General features: G+C 38.2%; 2 protein-coding genes and 1 long non-coding RNA gene across 6 annotated transcripts; 2 read left to right on the top strand and 1 right to left on the bottom strand.

Annotated features, from left to right (window-relative positions):
- Nucleotides 1-117: 117 nt before the first annotated feature.
- On the top strand, nucleotides 118-19,190 carry LOC138310224 (E3 ubiquitin-protein ligase TRIM71-like). Of its 3 annotated transcripts, none has more exons than XR_011206372.1 (3): nucleotides 118-591; nucleotides 750-2,503; nucleotides 19,076-19,190. XR_011206372.1 is itself a non-coding variant. In XM_069251343.1 (2 exons), the coding sequence occupies exon 2, from the start codon at nucleotides 780-782 to the stop codon at nucleotides 2,328-2,330; it is 1,551 nt and encodes a 516-aa protein (XP_069107444.1). In that variant the 5' UTR covers nucleotides 118-591; nucleotides 750-779; the 3' UTR covers nucleotides 2,331-3,452. The 3 variants fall into 3 exon arrangements, 1 of the variants encoding a protein (XP_069107444.1); XR_011206371.1 differs by lacking the exon at nucleotides 19,076-19,190 and adding an exon at nucleotides 2,564-3,452 and having other exon boundaries at nucleotides 750-2,533; XM_069251343.1 differs by lacking the exon at nucleotides 19,076-19,190 and having other exon boundaries at nucleotides 750-3,452.
- Nucleotides 7,168-15,040, bottom strand: LOC138310227 (uncharacterized). Its single transcript, XR_011206374.1, has 2 exons — nucleotides 14,026-15,040; nucleotides 7,168-7,796 (listed from the first exon to the last, which is right to left on the bottom strand). It is a non-coding gene; the product is annotated as an uncharacterized lncRNA (long non-coding RNA).
- Nucleotides 14,972-19,076, top strand: LOC138310225 (uncharacterized). Of its 2 annotated transcripts, none has more exons than XM_069251345.1 (2): nucleotides 14,972-15,220; nucleotides 17,592-19,076. In XM_069251345.1, exon 2 carries the CDS (start codon nucleotides 17,622-17,624, stop codon nucleotides 18,978-18,980), a length of 1,359 nt encoding a protein of 452 aa, XP_069107446.1. In that variant the 5' UTR covers nucleotides 14,972-15,220; nucleotides 17,592-17,621; the 3' UTR covers nucleotides 18,981-19,076. The 2 variants fall into 2 exon arrangements, with proteins under 2 accessions (XP_069107446.1, XP_069107445.1); XM_069251344.1 differs by having other exon boundaries at nucleotides 14,972-15,359.
- Nucleotides 19,191-19,216: the final 26 nt, after the last annotated feature.

Genomic DNA, 19,216 nt, shown 5'->3' with positions numbered 1-19,216 from the left:
ACCCCAGGTGTATCTACCTATACATGTACAGTACAGGTGTGACTTATTACCCAATACACATACCCAACATACAATACACCCCAGGTGTATCTACCTATACAAGTACAGTACAGGTGTGACTTAATACCCAATACACCTGCCCAACATACAATACACCACAGGTGAATACATCACGGGTGAACTGTAGGTATTTAAATATCACAGTTTGTAAGCATGACCCAAATTGATCTACTACACAATCTATGTCTGCTTTACATGTCTGTATAACAACTGTACGTGTATCGAACCAGACAATAGATCATGATATCGTCAGGCCACAAGAGACAAGCATTTTGGTTGGTTGACATTTGTTGTTAGTAACCAATAACAAGGATGGTCTTATTCTGTGTGGACACATATAATTTCATTTAATGTACATTTTTGTGTATCCTACCAAGATTGCATTTTATTTGAAATAGATATTTTCATCAGAAACTGAGAAAGTGACAGATTTGCCAGCAGGAGAAGATTTAGGAAGTAAATTCATGGTTGGCTGCATATTTTGGAGGAAGAATAATTTGACAACATTAGAATCATTTTCCTACGTTCCAGGTAACTTATGTGTATCATCAGTTTTTCTTGTGTTTTGTTTGAGGTCAACATTTAAAGACTTTTTTTCACACATAGATCTGAACAGGACATCAAATAAAACTCTTTTTCAATTGGTTAAGCAAAGACAATTGTATTAATTCAATATTATCAATTTTCAGAATTTCAACAAGCATTTAATCTTCATCAGAATGGCAACTGCAAACATACCAGTTCGTACGGAAGGACAGACAACCTGTAACCATCACAAAGGGAGACAACTAGATATGTATTGTGAAAAGTGTCAAGAACCAGTTTGTCTTGAATGCATTTCCAGCATTCACATAACTCATTCTTTTTGTGAGCTTAGTGAAGTCACTCCTCAGAAGAAACAAGACATCAGAAACTTCATTGACAGAACAGAAAAAAATGATCTGGTACAGATCGGTAAATACATCACATCTACTGATACACTCCTCAAAGACAACGACAGCATATTTGATAAATTGTCAAAACAGGTGAAGATGCAAACAGATAAATTAAAACAAGACCTTGACAAGCTTACAGAAGAGACACTTTCATTATATCATGATATGAAAGATGACAACACGAAACGCATACAGAAATACAAACAGGAACTTGAAATGTATGACAGGCAACTCAAACACAAAATGCAGAAATGTAAGACAGTACTTCAGCAGGGCTCTCACATAGAATTCTACGACATCAAATGTGAAATAGATTCCCGGGTCAACTTTCCTACAAAACCTTTCTTACATGCAGTCAGCTTCACTCCAAACAATACTCCTAAAGGTCATCTGATACTAGCCTTAGGAATGGTCACCACATCAGGCCAAGGTCATATATCCACTGACCAGACATGGCCAGTATCATTTTCAGGCGGTCAACAACAGTCCTCTTCACAGATGGCAGTGGCCAGGAAAACACTACTGACAGAGACCAAGGTGGTGGAGGAGTGGAGGTCTCCATGTATCATTGATTCTATATGTCCTACCACTGATGACCAGGCCTGGACAAGGAACTACTACAGTGATACATTAACTCTCTGCGACAGGAAGGGTACAGTAATACAGAGGGTCACACACAATACCGAGATTACTGACATCAGTCTATCACCAACAACACACAGATTGTGGGCCTGTGATGATCAAAACAACATCCTGGAGTTGCTATCAGGACATTTAACTCAAAAATTCACAACTAAAGCACGTCCTTACAGCATATGTATTACAGCAAAGAACTATGTCATTGTAGGCATGTCAGGAAACATCTCCAAATATACCACACAAGGTCAGATGTTACTTACTACAATGGCATCAGGGACTGGGAAACCATTAGTGTGTACACCACGGAGGATCACAGAGTGTCCTGTCACTAACAATGTCGCAGTGATTGATCACAGTGATAGAGATGATGGTGGTGATGGAAGCAGACATGTTGTTGTCATGGATACTTACTTACAGAAACTGTTTCTTTACAGAGGTGACAGCATGATGATAGCACTAGAAACAGGATGTGGACCATTTAACCCCTGGGGTATAGTGTATGATAGTCAGGGGAGCCTCATCATCGGGGACTTAGACAACGGAAATATCGTCCTTCTGAGTGCACAGGGAAAACTACAAAGGAATCTACATACAGACAAAGACTGGGTAGGGGCTGTAGGTGTGGGTAGAGATGATTTACTGTGGATACAGATTAGGGGTCAAGTAATAAAGATGTTACAGTACTACAAAATGTGATAAACTACTACAGTACAGCAGGGTGTGATAGCTGTGATAAAACTACTACAGTACAGCAGGGTGCAATAGCTGTGATAAAACTACTACAGTACAGCAGGGTGTGATAGTTGTGATAAAACTACTACAGTACAGCAGGGTGTGATAGCTGTGATAAAACTTCTACAGTACAGCAGGTTTGACCCTTGGGTGGTCTTTATAGACAGGTTTTGCCCTTGGGTGGTCTTTATAGACAGGTTTTGCTATTGGGTGGTCTTTATAGACCGGTTTGACTCTTGGACTATCTTTAAAGACAAGTTTTACCCCTGTGTGGTCTTTATAGACAGGGTTTATCCTTGAGTGGTCTTTTAAGACAAAAGGTTTGACCCTTGGGTGGCATTATAGACAGGTTTGACTCTTTGACTATCTTTACAGACAGTTTGACCCTTGAGTGGTCTTTATAGACAGGTTTGACCCTTGAGTGGTCTTTATAGACAGGTTTGACCCTTGAGTGGTCTTTATAGACAGGTTTGACCCTTGAGTGGTCTTTATAGACAGGTTTGACCCTTGAGTGATCTTTATAGACAGGTTTGTCCCTTGGGTAGTCTTTATAGACAGGTTTGACCCTTGGGTAGTCTTTATTGACAGAAGGTTTGACTGTTTTATTATCTTAATAGACAGACTTGACCCTTGGGCGGTCTTTATCAACAGGTTTGATTGTAAATATTGGTTTCTAATACTTTACTTGAAATTTTGATTTTTCATAGTGATAATTATATACCGGTATATGTACTGTAAAGCAGCCTTTATTCACGTGCAATTTACTTTCCCAATCCAAGTAAATTGGCAAATGTTTATCTCCACTAATTACTATCAACATCATCTATATAGATAGGAATTATCATTTAATTGTTAAATCTGTGAATAATTATCATTACAAACTTGTTTTGAAATGGAAATCGTGAAATTTAATCGCCACAACAGAAAGTTGGTTTACAGAAATTAGGTAGAGACTTGATGGAGACTTTGTGTCGGTATTTATAAAATGTGAATACACCTGGAGATACATGTAAACAATTTGTATGATGTGGATTTATATTTGGATTCACTGTTTATTAATAAATGTATGAAAACGATTTATCCCAATCATGTGTCATAGTAGTTTATCAAAACCTCTTCCAATGCAAAACATTACATATCAACTTACTAAACATTGTACAGAAAAAAAATAAACAAGAGGCCCATGGGGCTGAACAGTAATCTGGTTTAACATCTGATAATTAATTTCATTAATAGCCAGGGTCATGTAAGGACATGCCAGGTTTGTTGGAGGAGGAAAGATGGAGTACCCAGAGAAAAACCTCCAAACAGCGGTAAGTACCTGGCAACTAGAGGTGAAGAGCTTGTGGCAATATGTCAAGAGATCTTAACCACTCGGCCACCGCGGCCCCCTGACTATTGGCACAAAACAACATAGTCACAGTATACATTATTGGCTAACAATTAAAGATGCTTCACCCCCGACAAATGACATTTTTTTTCGCTATCAAAAAAAGGAGCAGATGAATTAATATTTTTCTTCAGTAACAAAAGTTACTTACTTCACACCATTACCACCATGGAAAGTTTGAGCTTCTTATTTTACTACAAGATAAAAATATTAAATAAAAATAATTATATCCCAAAAAATAAATTGTGGCACTATGTCCTATATGGAATAAATTAATGATTCCTCATATACCAAAGGCAAAATAAATTATTTCATATTATTTTTTGTGTTAATTAGACATATTTATACATGATTAAACACCAATTATGTTCAATTAATGTGTATCGTTTATGCTCTGTCAGCGGTAGAGCATCTTCAAGGTATGTTTCCAATATATTTTATGACTTTGATCTTAAAACTACATAAAGGTCATTCACTTCGAACAAACTTGGTAGCCCTTCATCCTAGTATGCTACAGGCCCAATATCAGTACTCCGCACCTAAGATTTTAGACTATTTGACCCCTGTGACCTTGAATGAAAGTCATTCATTTGATAAAATTCTGTAGCCCTTCATCCAAGCATACTGCAAGTCCAATATCAGGTCTCGTTATGCCTTTTAGTTATTCACAAGAAGTCGTTTAAAGATTTAAGCCTTTTTCACCCCTGTGGCCTTGAACGAAGGTCAAGATCCTTCGTTAGAACAAACTGAATAGTCCTTCGGCCAAATATCAGAACCCTGTGCCTTTTGGTAAGTTGTGGGAATGAAAAGTTTACAAACGGCAGACGGCACACAATGACGGACTAAGCATGATGATTAAAGTCTCCCAACCATTCCTTGAACAAACTTAACGGGGCCGCGGTGGCCGAGTGGTTAAGATGTCCCGACATATTACCACAAGCCCTCCTCCACCAACAAACCTGGCACGTCCTTACATGACCCTGGCTGTTAATAGGACGTAAAAATAAATAAACCAAACCAAATGAACAAACTTAACATTTACTGTGAATTCGAATATGTATGCACTTCCGATATATCTTTAGGAGAAATATAAAGTTTGTTTAAGGATGCGATGAATGGTTTCTTAAAAAAATCTTAGCAAAAAATGGCCAAAATAAATTTGGTGTTTGAATTTTAGGCCTCAACATTTTGTCAGGACCCTTATTTTTTCCTTTAGGAAGACCAGTAGTCTCCATTTCCAATAAAGTTAATGTCTACATGTAAGCCTGAACTGGCCATTTCAAATCAATGGACCCAATGGCTTTCAAAACAAATTGTGGACGGACAGATAATGTATCACTGATTCAGAGGCATAAATAAGGTTTTTTATAATACAGAAAATATACAAAGTCTATTTTTCATTTAATTTTATTATAAAATCCTAAATTAGAAGATATTTATATAAAATGTGGCTGAGTCTCTTTGGTAATATATAGATTCCATGGCAACGGTTGTCATGGTCATGTGCTGTCACCGTTGAAATTTACGTCATCAAATTTTGGGTTATCATGACTGCTGTCGCCTCCTGATTTCGTGGTGACTGGTGATGGAGGCGGACTGGATTTCTCTCCCTTGTCCACTTTGAAATACATAGGGTTACTGAAGGTCGTAAAGGCCACACCTCCCTCGGGACTCCCAGGGATTCCCGAGCTGTATGGCCGAGTCCTATACTAGCAACCACAAACAAAGCAACCAATCAAACAAGAGGCTCAAAGGGCCTTAACGGTCATCTGACTACCTTGGCAATAGTAAAATTAATTTCATATGGTGTCACTTTGTCAGGACCATGTCAGGATCATTTTCAATTTCCTTCAACAAATTTTATTTCAAACAAGAGGCCCAAGGACCTTAACATGTAGGAAATTAATTAGATATAGTGCCATGGTAGCCTTTTTCGATTTGGGATCAACCAGAGATGTAACAATACTTTGTCGGGACCATGTCAGGATCATCTCATGCAAGTTTCAGTCAAATCACATAGGCAGAACTTGAGAAGAAGTTCAAAATGTGTTTTCAAGATGGTGGTTGTGGCGGTCATCTTGGATTTCAGATCGACCCGAAAAATAACAACACTTTGTCGAGACAATGTCAGGATCATTGCATGTAAGTTTCAGCCAAATTGCACCTGTAGAACTGGAGATGAAGTTCAAAATGTGTTTTCAAGATGGTGGCTGTGATGGCCATCTTGGATTTCGGATCGACCCGAAAAATAACAAAACTTTGTCGGGACTATGTCAGGATCATTTCATGCAAGTTTCAGCCAAATTGCACCGGTAGAACATGAGAGGAAGTTCAAAATGTGTTTTCAAGATGGCGGCTGTGGCAGCCATCTTGGACTTTGGATCAACCTGAAAAATAACAACACTTTGTCCGGACCATGTCAGGATCATTTCATGCAAGTTTCAGCAAAATTTCACCTGAAGAACTTGAGAAGAAGTTCAAAATGTGTTTTCAAGATGGCGGCTGTGGCGGCCATCTTGGATTTCGGATCGACCCGAAGAATAACAACACTTTGTCAGGACCATCTCAGGATCATTTCAGGTAGGTTTCAGCTCAATCTCATTGGTCAAACTTGAGAAGAAGATTGAAATGTGAAAAGTTTACGGACGGCGCACGGCGGATGGTGCACGACGACGGATGAAGCATGATGACCTAAAAATCCTGAAGTTCTTAATACGTTCCATTTCACATTCAACATGAATCTTAGCCTGGGCTATATCCTTAGTGTTATGAACCTACGCTTTGAATATGTAGATTTCCGTTTGAATGGAGAAATGATTAGATGGATCACTCTGGGTGCAGTTTAGTCTGATATGGTAAATCCTTTGTCTGCCATTATCGCATCTCCTGGTTCAATTAAGTTTAACAATCCACTTTTTTTAACTATTTTCTTGTCACTAATACTATCTGCCCACAAATGTAACAGTACCTGCTGGACTTATACCAACTAAAGACTTCCATGTAGAGTGTGATTTGTAGTCACTATACAGATTTTAATTTCAACGAGTTTCGTGTTTAAGTTTTAATTTCTGTACAGTCGATCACTATTCGAGTTGTTGGAAATTTGTCTTTAAATAAAGAAGGCATACGTTCATTGACTACTTCCCTTGAAGGCTACATAAGTAAAAAGGACAACTTTGTCTCTTGGGGCCGCGGTGGCCGAGTGGTTAAGATGTCCCGACATATTACCACAAGCCCTCCACCTCTGGGATGCGGGATCGAATCCCATGTGGGGCAGTTGCCAGGTACTGACCGCTGGTCGGTGGTTTTTCTCCGGGTACTCCGGCTTTCCTCCACCAACAAACCTGGCACGTCCTTACATGACCCTGGCTGTTAATAGGACGTAAAAATAAACAAACCAAACCAAAACCAAACTTTGTCTCTAAATAATCAATCTATTTGTTAAAAATTTCTCCACAAGTTGATGACGATATACAGAATTGAAAGGCAAGATCTTCAAGGATGAGTTTGAGGCGAAGTCTCATCAGAACCAAGAAAAATTCATCAATCAAGCATAATGACCTTGGTCTTCCACCAACAGTGAAATAACTATCACTACCTGTTCCTTGGGCTGCATCTTCAGATAGCTCATCAGCTCTGAATGTGCTAGTATCTGGAATTCCAGTATAAATTCTGATTTTGTCATCAGAATTGATGTCATCAAAGGTCAATTGTGGCAAATTTACTTGAATACCAATCTCTCTCATTTTAACGTCAGCTGTTTGGGCTCCTTGACTACAGTGTTGTTTGATTAGAGTGGCATCTGTCTGTGTACTTCAAGAAACTGCTGATGGTGCTGTTTGTGAACATTGATTTCTGATGTTAGCAATGGCATCCATATTTGTAGGTCCACAATAATCATGTAACAGCACAGATGTTCCAGAATCAGATGTGGCTATGCTGGTGTTACTTGGTACTTCAGATTCTACATTACTGCACAAAACATCCATCTTACATGTTGAGGTTGCAGCCATTTTCTGATCACATGAGTTCTCCAAACTCTAGAAAAATAATAGGAAAAAAATAACATTTTTTATGTGGTATTTAAAATCATTGCTAGCATAAATTGATTGAGCAAATTTAAATAGATATACCTTGTTTATCTTAAATGCTGATTACTGGAAATATATCATAAAACATTTTATATGTACATTACATGTAGTTATAGCTACAGTGTTTTTGTACAGTATATGAGCTAAAAACATATTTATAAACTATGGGCATGTGCATAATTTTATTATAATACCAACTAGGGTTGGATTTATATGTCGATATACCGATACATATCGGTTTTCAAAAGCGTATCGAATATCGATACGCAAACATGCTGTATATATCACTGTATCGTTTTAACAACCCAACCTACTTTTTTCATTATAGAAAGAGGAAATTCAAACAAAATTTATTCTAAAATATCATTCAAGAAAGAGCATTTCAATCAAAAGGAAGTGTTTAAAGCATCTGTGTCACCTAGATAGATTAGAAATGTTGTTTCATGACTAAGAATACGAATTGACAGAAATTAATCAACACAGATGGTGAACCAAATCAAATGTTTGGTAGGTTTTTGCCAGGTATAGAATGTTTTATCAAAATTGTCTTTTATTGTCACAATATTCAAAACACAATGGTCAACTGAATTTGAAAAAAGAGGTCCAGTATATCGTCAATACGTATCGTGTATTGTTTCAGTGTATTGTCAATACGTATCGTATCGTTTTAGACCTTCAAATATACCCAGCCCTAATACCAACATGCAGATCGAGGATCCTAGTTGTATTGTAAACTTTCTGAAAGTCAGCCGGGTTTGCAAATTGCATTGTAGTACAGTGTACTTCAGACACCAAAATGTTCAAATGCAGAACATGTATTCTACACGACGTAGACATATTAATGTTCACTTCTCAAAAGATTTTAATGTAGATGTAACAATCAGAATTTTGTATTTCTGTTCATGAAGTATGAATGCGAATACCAAAACCCTTTATTTACCGTATAACATACAATGTTACATAGGTAAAACGAATAAAGGAAACAGAATGGTAACATAATAAATAGTATTATAATAAGATATTATATAATTTAGTAAAATACAAATACATTATACATAGAATAATGTAATATACTCATGAAATAATGCATATTATATTTATAATGAACTTTAGATAACAAGAGATCCCGGAGGGATCTTGGCGCCCACCAAAGAATGATCTATGTCTGACAACAGAAAGAGGGATTTTTCCCTGCTTTTCAAACTTTTACTACATACTATATATGAACCTTGAGAAAGATCCTTTCAGTACTTTCTGAGATATGTAGCAGTAACAAACTTCAATTATCAAAATTCAAGATGGCTACCTGTCGATCATCTTGCTGACCGATCTGTCCCAAAATGCAATATGCACAACTAGGGTCGTAGGGGAACCTACATATGAAATTTGAGAAAGATTCCTTCAGTACTTTCTGGGAAATAGTGTTAACAAACTTTAACTATCAAAATCCAAGATGGCCGCCGGTCGGCTATCTTGTTGACCGATCACTCCCAAAATGCAATATGCACAACTAGGGTTCAAGGGGAACATGCATATGAAATTTGAGAGATATCCCTTCAGTACTTTCTGAGAAATAGCGGTAACAAACTTTAACTATCAAAATCCAAGATGGCCGCCGGTCGGTCATCATTGTTGACCGATTGGTCCCAAAATGCAATATGCACAACTAGGGCCCTAGGGAAACCTACATATTATATTTGAGAAAGATCCCTTAAGTACTTTCTGAGAAATAGCGGTAACAAACTTTAACTATCAAAATCCAAGATGGCCGCCAGTCAGCCATCTTGTTGACTGATTGGTCCCAAAATGCAATATGCACAACTAGGGCCCTAGGAGAACCAACATATGAAATTTGAGAAAGATCCCTTCAAAACTTTCTGAGAAATAGCGGTAACAAACTTTAACTATCAAAATCCAAGATGGCCGCCGGTCGGCCATCTTGTTGACCGATTGGTCCCAAAATGCAATATGCACAACTAGGGCCCTAGGGAAACCTACATATGAAATTTGAGAAAGATCCCTTCAAAACTTTCTGAGAAATAGCGGTAACAAACTTTAACTATCAAAATCCAAGCTGGCCGCCAGTCGGCCATCTTGTTGACCGATTGGTCCCAAAATGCAATATGCACAACTAGGGCCCTAGGGGAACCTACATGTGAAATTTGAGAAAGATCCCTTCACAACTTTCTGAGAAATAGCGGTAACAAACTTTAACTATCAAAATCCAAGATGGCCGCCAGTCGGCCATCTTGTTGACCGATTGGTCCAAAAATGCAATATGCACAACTAGGGCCCTAGGGGAACCTACATGTGAAATTTGAGAAAGATCCCTTCTGTACTTTCTGAGAAATAGCGTTAACAAGAATTGTTAACGGACGGACGGACGGAAGGACGGACGGAAGGACGGACGGACCACGGACGAAAGGCGATTTGAATAGCCCACCATCTGATGATGGTGGGCTAAAAATTTAACTTGATAATGATGCAACTCAAGTGATGGGGAATCTCAAGTTGTATGCAGAATTCACAAAATTTACAAAATTTTTACAAATTTCAGTATGGCCATTCTTGTATGACATTATAAAAACAAGAGGCCCATGGGCCTTAACGGTCATCTGACTCATTGCACAAAACAACAAAGTCACAGTATAAAGTATTGGTTAACGATTAATATAAACAATACAAGGAACTCCTTAGTTGAATATGTAAGTTTCTGAAATAGGTAAATGTCATTCGTTGAACAAACTTGGTAGCCCTTCATCCATATATGGTTGTAACCCATTTACGTATTTTAAAGCCAAATTTCAGCAAAGCTTCCATTTTGGACATCCGCCATACTATCCCCATGGGTCTTAGCTCGGTCCTTTATAAAATATGATTGTCCTCACCTAAAGTTCCCCTTCAGAATCAATTAAAACCCCTATAGACCAATTTTCCTTGAGATCGGAGACTGAAACCTGAAAACAGGAAGTGGGCCAGCGGCCATCTTGGAAAACCAAAGTATTAATGAAAATGTTTGCATGTTGTTCGGCATTAATTTAAACCCCTATAGACCAATTTTCATTGAGATTGGAGACCGAAATCTGAAAACAGGAAGTGGGCCAGCTAAAATTAAGAAAATTTGCCCTTTTGGGGCCCCACACCTCAGCCCCTAGGGGTCGGACCAGACTCATATATATAAAATACGATTGTCCTTCCCCAATGATGTTTCACACCAAATATGGATGAAATCCATCCAAGGATGAAGGACTAGTAGGATTTTAAAGCTTAAATTAAGAAAATTTCCCCTTTTTAGGCCCCGTCCCTCTGCCCCTAGGGGTCGGACCAGGCTCATTTATATAAAACATGATTGTCCTTCCCCAATGATGTTTCACACCAAATATGAATGAAATCCATCAAAGGATGAAGGAGGAGTAGGATCTAGCTTAAATTAAGAAAATTTGACCTTTTGGAGCCCCGCCCCTCTGCCCATAGTGGTCGGATCTATTTCATTTATATAAAATATGATTGTCCTTCCCCAATGATGTTTCACACCACATATGGATGAAATCCATTCAAGGATGAAGGAGGAGTAGGATTTTAAAGCTTAAATTAAGAAAATTTCCCCTTTTAGGGCCCCGCCCCTCTGCCCCTAGGGGTCGGACCAGGCTCATTTACATAAAATATGATTGTCCTTCCCCAATGATGTTTCACACCAAATATGGATGAAATCCATTCAAGGATGAAGGAGGAGTAGGATTTTAAAGCTTAAATTAAGAAAATTTCCTCTTTTGGAGTCCCGCTCCTCTGCCCCTAGGGGTCACCAGGCTCATTTATATAAAATACGATTGTCCTTCCCCAACAATGTTTCACACCAAATATGGATGAAATCCATCCAAGGATGAAGGAGAAGTAGGATTTTAAAGCTAAAATTAAGAAAATTTGCCCTTTCGGGGCCCCACCCCTCAGCCCCTAGGGTTCGGACCAGGCTCATTTATATAAAATATGATTGTCCTTCCCCAATGATATTTTACACCAAATATAGATGAAATCCATTCAAGGATGAAGGAGGAGTAGGATTTTAAAGCTAAAATTAAGAAAATTTGCCCTTTTTTGGGCCCCATCCCTCAGCCCCTAGGGGTCGGACCAGGCTCATTTATATAAAATATGAATGTCCTTCCCCAATGATGTTTCACACCAAATATGGATGAAATCTATCCAAGGATGAAAGAGGAGTAGGATTTTAAAGCTTAAATTAAGAAAATTCGCCCTTTTGGGGCCCCATCCCTCAGCCCCTAGGGGTCGGACCAGGCTCATTTATATAAAATATGATTGTCCTTCCCCAATGATGTTTCACACCAAATATGGATGAAATCCATTCAAGGATGAAGGAGGAGTAGGATTTTAAAGCTTAAATTAAGAAAATTTCTTCTTTTGGAGCCCCGCCCCTCTGCCCCTAGGGGTCGGACCAGGCTCATTTATATAAAATATGATTGTCCTTCCCCAATGATGTTTCACACCAAATATGGATGAAATCCATCCAAGGATGAAAGAGGAGTAGGATTTTAAAGCTTAAATTAAGAAAATTTGCCCTTTTGGGGCCCCATCCCTCAGCCCCTAGGGGTCGGACCAGGCTCATTTATATAAAATATGATTGTCCTTCCCCAATGATGTTTTACACCAAATATAGATGAAATCCATTCAAGGATGAAGGAGGAGTAGGATTTTAAAGCTAAAATTAAGAAAATTTGCCCTTTTGGGGCCCCACCCCTCAGCCCCAAGGGGTCGTACCAGGCTCATTTATATAAAATATGATTGTCCTTCCCAAATGATGTTTCACACCAAATATGGATGAAATCCATTCAAGGATGAAGGAGGAGTAGGATTTTAAAGCTTAAATTAAGAAAATTTCCTCTTTTGGAGCCCCGCCCCTCTGCCCCTAGGGGTCGGACCAGGCTCATTTATATAAAATATGATTGTCCTTCCCCAACGATGTTTTACACCAAATATAGATGAAATCCATTCAAGGATGAAGGAGGAGTAGGATTTTAAAGCTAAAATTAAGAAAATTTGCCCTTTTTTGGGCCCCATCCCTCAGCCCCTAGGGTTCGGACCAGGCTCATTTATATAAAATATGATTGTCCTTCCCCAATGATGTTTCACACCAAATATGGATGTAATCCGCTCAAGGGTTAAGGAGGAGTAGGCTTTTGTATAAATAGTCTTACGCACGACGCACGACGCACGGCGCACGGCGGACGGCGCACGGCGGACGGCGGACGGCGCACGACGACGGACGAAACACGATGACAATAGGTCATCCTGACCTTCGGTCAGATGACCTAATAAACAGTTCTTTCACACTACATTTTGATAGGTTTATTTAATAAATTGAATAAAAAAATGTCCTACGAAAAGAATCGCATTGCGTACATGTTTGAATAAAATGTTTTTCATCCTCAATTAAATTATTATTACAAAAATTGCAATATCTTAATTCTTTAGGTATAATTGGTCTTTTATGACTTCCAGACTCTATATTCAAAGAATGTGCACTAATTCTTAATTTAGAAAAATTCTTCCTATCATTATAGTTTTGGCTTATTAAATAATTTTCTAGTCCGAAGTTGGTTTTGAAAAGTTTGTATGATCTAATTTTCCACTATTTGTTTTTACAGCATTTTCCCAATTAATTTCCAAATTAATTTCAATCAACTGGATATTCAGGACTACAGCTATTTATAAAGTCACAGATGGCCAGTGGTAATGTAAACATGTTCCAACGACAGTAATTATTACTGCACATGACATGCTTAAAATACCTTTACAGGACTCTAAAATCAATTTTTTAATGTATACAAATCTATTTAGTATTGATAATTAAACCTAATTTCTTTGTTTCAAATTACAGAATGACGAACTATACATATCCCATTGGCCAATCGCAATATGATGAAAGTATGTGATTTGTATCCAGTCAAACAATAGTAGTACTGTTCAATTACTAGCTCAGTAGCTGCGATGACGTAGCTCTGAACGACGGACAAACGATTTCTGACAGCCGGGAATGGAGTGGAGACAGGGTATGATTATTCGTTCTATACAATTACTAGGTCATGATTATCAAATAATCGCAGAGTTTTAAAGATTAAAAATCGATCAACAACATAGAAAATTTGTAATAAAACTAATTTCTCACCGAAGTTTGATATATTTTACTTCCAAATATTGATGGTAATGGGTGCGTTGGTGTTGGTCCGCATTGTCCCACAAAAATGACTGGAGCAATTTTTTCTGTTAACCAGGTTGGGCACAACCCTGCATATGGGTAACAGTTACCCATTTGAGTAACAGTTACCTGTTTGAATAATCAATAAGTTACCCAAATGAGGAATATTGTATAAGAAAAATGAATGAAGTTGTTTTAACTCTTTTTTTTATCAAAAAAGGCCAGGGCTTAATAATTTTGACATGGCACCATTACTAACATAACATAGTACATTATTAATCAAAATGGGACAAACTTCATTGTCTCAATTTTGGTAAAAGTCACAAAATAAACCACCTCCATTGCTTACCATGGAGCTAAAAATAGAACACAGGTTAAACTCATTCAACAATGACATTTGCACTGAATTTCCCTGATTGCTATACACTGAAGTCAATGAAAAGCACCTAAATTGTCATCTTACCACAAAGTTAGACAACAGAATTTGATATTTCACCGACTGAAACATAGAGTCTTTGATCAGTTGTAAGGCATTCTAAAAATTATGACGCTTTATTTTATAATTTTTAAAACAACATTATGCGTTTTCTTTTCACATAATCACACAATTGGGTAACTTAATGATTACTGCAAACAGGTAACTGTTACTCAAATGGGTAACTGTTACCCATATGCAGTTTGTTTGTTTGTCGTACTGTCGACTTTTTTCCCTTTGAAATTACTGCGGGAACAGCAGTATTTCTTCGTTTTTCTTTGGGACATCGTGGATGCACCGGATGTTGTTAGACATTCCCATGAGCGCTGAAGTGACGAAGTGATATTGTCCAACTGTCGACCTCTTTCCCCCTGAAAGTACTGCAGGATTCTTTGGGACATAGTGAATGCACCGAATGTTGATCAGACATTCCCATGAGCGCTTTTCGTACCGAAAATCACAAAAGAGTTCCAGCTTCAAGGGCAGATAACAACCTTTTCGGAACGGGCAATAGACAGACGCGTTTGTTTACATTAGTAACCAGTGACAAGGATGGTCTTATTCTGTGTGGACACATATAATTTCATGAAATGTACAATTTTTTGTATTAAGTGGACTGATTTTGATCTGAAATGGATATTTTCATCAGAAACTGAAAAATGACATATCTGCTATTATGAGAAGAAGGAAGTAAGTTCCCACTTGACTGTGAATATCTGAGGAAGAGAAATTCGAACAACATTGAATATCCTTTAGATTCTGGGGATGGCCAACTTGATTTAATCCCAGGTACCCTATGTGTGTCATCAGTGAATGCAGTAATTATCAGGTAATTATTTTCCTGTGCTTTAAAACTTCAATATTTATTAAAATTTAACAAGGATTTATAAGTGAGAAGGATTCGTGTCTGTCTCTTTACATAACTAAACACCACGCGAGACGCCTATGAACCGGGAATAAAAACCGTTTTTCTCAACAAACACTTGTCTTATCGAGTCAAACGAAACACCATTGTAAAGTTTATTAAATTTCACGACGTTTATTACTTGCTTTAAAGACGGAATATTTAGAGGATATGTCTTAAATTTTCGTTAAAAAAATCGATAGCTCATAAAATGACGGCCCCACTTCAGAAAGTAAGACGGTAACCCTCGCACCCGCAAGCTACATCAAAGGCTGCGCCGGCGGATATCAAAGGAAAATCAGTCGTCGCCCAACGTCACGGTCAGTGCACAAACACAAAAGCGCCTGCCTTGGACTTCCCCAAAACCCAGTGTGACTTATCCTTCTCATATACGTCCTTGGTTAGATATACGGAAATATTCCTTTGGATTTAGAACTCTCGATATATGGAACAGTTTACCAGAAAATATCATAAACTCAACAATAATAATTAAGAGACTTCGAGATAAGTCTAGACAAGCACTGGGCTAATTTGGAACTTAAATACAACCACTTGGGGAGCTATAAAATGGAACACGGGCGTCCCAATTAACTAACTTCATTTAATAATTGATATCACTTAATTACTAATTGTACATCATGGATATTATTTCATTGCATTTCATTGTATTAGATATGGACATAGAGGCACGTTACTTGCCTGCGTCCATAAAATATCTTATTAAATCCAAGGACGTATATGAGAAGGATAAGTCACACTGGGTTTTGGGGAAGTCCAAGGCAGGCGCTTTTGTGTTTGTGCACTGACCGTGACGTTGGGCGACGACTGATTTTCCTTTGATATCCGCCGGCGCAGCCTTTGATGTAGCTTGCGGGTGCGAGGGTTACCGTCTTACTTTCTGAAGTGGGGCCGTCATTTTATGAGCTATCGATTTTTTTAACGAAAATTTAAGACATATCCTCTAAATATTCCGTCTTTAAAGCAAGTAATAAACGTCGTGAAATTTAATAAACTTTACAATGGTGTTTCGTTTGACTCGATAAGACAAGTGTTTGTTGAGAAAAACGGTTTTTATTCCCGGTTCATAGGCGTCTCGCGTGGTGTTTAGTTATGTAAAGAGACAGACACGAATCCTTCTCACTTATAAATCCTTGATCTAACTTGCAATGTTTTTTCTTTAATTTTTGCGAATGACCTCTCGTCCGCGGATGCGGTATCATGCTCAAATATTTCAATGGTAACCCTTTCGTCATGGAAATTGTTCATTATCTTGTATACATTTATGATGTCTCCCCACAGTCTCCAATAGGATAGTGAAGGTAAGCCTAGTCGCTTAAATCTCTCGCTGTAGGGTAGATCTCTAAGCCCTGGAATTAGTTTGGTTGCCCTCCGCTGTACTTTTTCTATGGATTCGATGTCCTTTGTTCTGTTATGGATTCCAGACGCTTGCAGCGTATTCTATATGTGGTCTTACTAATGCTTTGAAAAGTTGTTAAAATGATATTTCATCTGTGTATACAAATGATCTTCTTATTAGTCCAAGAATACTATTGGCTTTATTGACTGCTTGTTGAATGTGTATAGAGAAATTTAGATCCTTGTCCACATGCACTCCTATGTCTTTTTCCGATATGTTCTCAAGATTAATTTTATTACCTCCTTCATCTGTCATGTTGTACTTCTGACTTTCATTGCTTTTTCCTTTTATGGTTAGAACTTTACATTTCAGCGGGTGGAATTTCAGTAGCCATGTGTTTGACCATTCTTGCAGTTTGTCCAAATCCGATTGTAAAGCCTTTTTATCATCTTCATTTCTAATTCCCCTGTAGATTTTGGTGTCATCGGCCAATAGGAAAGTATTTGTTGTGGTATGTTCCGGTAAATCATTTATATAAATCACAAATAAGATCGGACCCAAAACACTGCCTTGGAGAATTCCACTCAATACTGGATAGTCCTTTGATGATTTCCCATTTACTATTAGTTACGTACGTGTTGCTGTCGTTGACTAAGAAAGTTTTCCACCCAATGAACTATTATTACCGGGTACTTCATACAAACTGAACAGGATATAGAACACGTAACAACATAAAATAAAACCCTTTTTCAATTGATTTAGTGACAACATTGTATTGATTCAATATATTCAATTTTCAGAAATTCAACAAACATTCAATCTTCATCAGAATGGCAACAGCAAGCATACCAGTTCGTACGGAAGGACAGACAACCTGTAACCATCACAAGGGGAGACAACTAGATATGTATTGTGAAAAATGTCAAGAACTAATTTGTTTAAAATGTATTGCAACTATTCATAAAACTCATCCAATGTGTGAGCTTAGTGAAGTCGCTTCTCAGAAGAAACAAGACATAAGAAACTTTATTGACAGAACAGAACAAAATGATCTAGTACACCAAATGCAGAAATGTAAGACAGTACTTCAGCAGGGCTCTCAAATAGAAATCAATGACATTAAATGTGAAATAGATTCCCAAATACATATTCCTGGAAAAGCTGTCTTAGGTACAGTCAGCTTCAACCCAAACAATACTCCTAAAGGTCAACTGGTACAAGCCTTAGGAAAGGCCACCACATCAAGCCAAGGTCATACATCCACTGACCAGAAACGGTTAGTATTATTATCAGATGGTCAGCAACAACCCTCATCACAACAGCAGTCAGAGGATAAAGATAAGAAAGCAGTGGACAGGAAAACACTACTGACAGAGACCAAGGTGGTGGAGGAGTGGAAGTCTCCATGTGACATTTATTCTATATGTCCTACCACTGATGACCAGGCCTGGACCAAGTACAGTGAAACATTAACTCTCCTGGACAGGAAGGGCACAGTGATACAGAAGGTCACACACAAGGCTAGTATCATGGACATCAGTCTATCACCAACAACACACAGATTGTGGGTCTGTGATACACAAAGCAACATCCTGGAGCTGGTATCAGGACAGTTAACTCAACAATTCACAACTAAAGCACGTCCTATCTGCATATGTATTACAGCAAAGAACCATGTCATTGTGGGCATGTTAGGAAACGTCTCCAAATATACCACACAAGGTCAGATGGTACTCACTACAATGGCAGCAGGGACTGGGAAACCGTTAGTGTGTACACCATACAGGATCACAGCGTGTCCTGTCACTAACAATGTCGCAGTGATTGATCACAGTAATATACGTGATGGTGGTGATGGAAACAGACATGTTTTTGTCATGGATACTGACTTCCAGCAACTGTTTGTTTACAGAGGTGACATCCCCAGTACAAATAAACAATCACCACAAACAGGAGGTAAACCATTTAACCCCTATGGTTTAGTGTATGATAAGCAGGGGAGCCTCATCATAGGGGATTATAACACCAAAAATGTTGTGATACTGAGTGAAAATGGTAAAGGACACAGGATCCTACACACAGACAGAAACTGGGTATGGGGTGTAGGTGTGGGTAGAGATGATTTACTGTGGATATCCACTGTCCGTAAGGCCTGCAATGTAAAGATGTTACAGTACTACAAGATGTGATAAAACTACTACAGTACAGCAGGGTGTGATAGCTGTGATAAAACTACTACAGTACAGGATGTGATAGCTGTGATAAAACTAGTACAGTACAGCAGGGTGTGATAGCTGTGATAAAACTACTACAGTACAGCAGAGTGTGATAGCTGTGATAAAACTACTACAGTACAGCAGGGTGTGATAGCTGTGATACATAAAACTACTACAGTACAGCAGGGTTGTGATACTACAGTACAGCA

Source organism: Argopecten irradians, chromosome 16 (genome assembly GCF_041381155.1).
Source record: "Argopecten irradians isolate NY chromosome 16, Ai_NY, whole genome shotgun sequence".
Taxonomy (NCBI): domain Eukaryota; kingdom Metazoa; phylum Mollusca; class Bivalvia; order Pectinida; family Pectinidae; genus Argopecten; species Argopecten irradians.
The sequence above is the reverse complement of the archived record's forward strand: the minus strand, read 5'-3'. Positions and strand labels throughout refer to the sequence as shown.

Bases quoted from the DNA above. Each gene is read 5' to 3' on its own strand.
- LOC138310225 (XM_069251344.1), top strand. From the start codon at position 15,327: ATGTGTGTCATCAGTGAATGCAGTAATTATCAG. The intron at 15,360-17,591 runs GTAATTATTTTC...TTCAATTTTCAG, and splicing joins GTGAATGCAGTAATTATCAG to AAATTCAACAAACATTCAAT.
- LOC138310224 (XM_069251343.1), top strand. From the start codon at position 780: ATGGCAACTGCAAACATACCAGTTCGTACGGAAGGACAGACAACCTGT.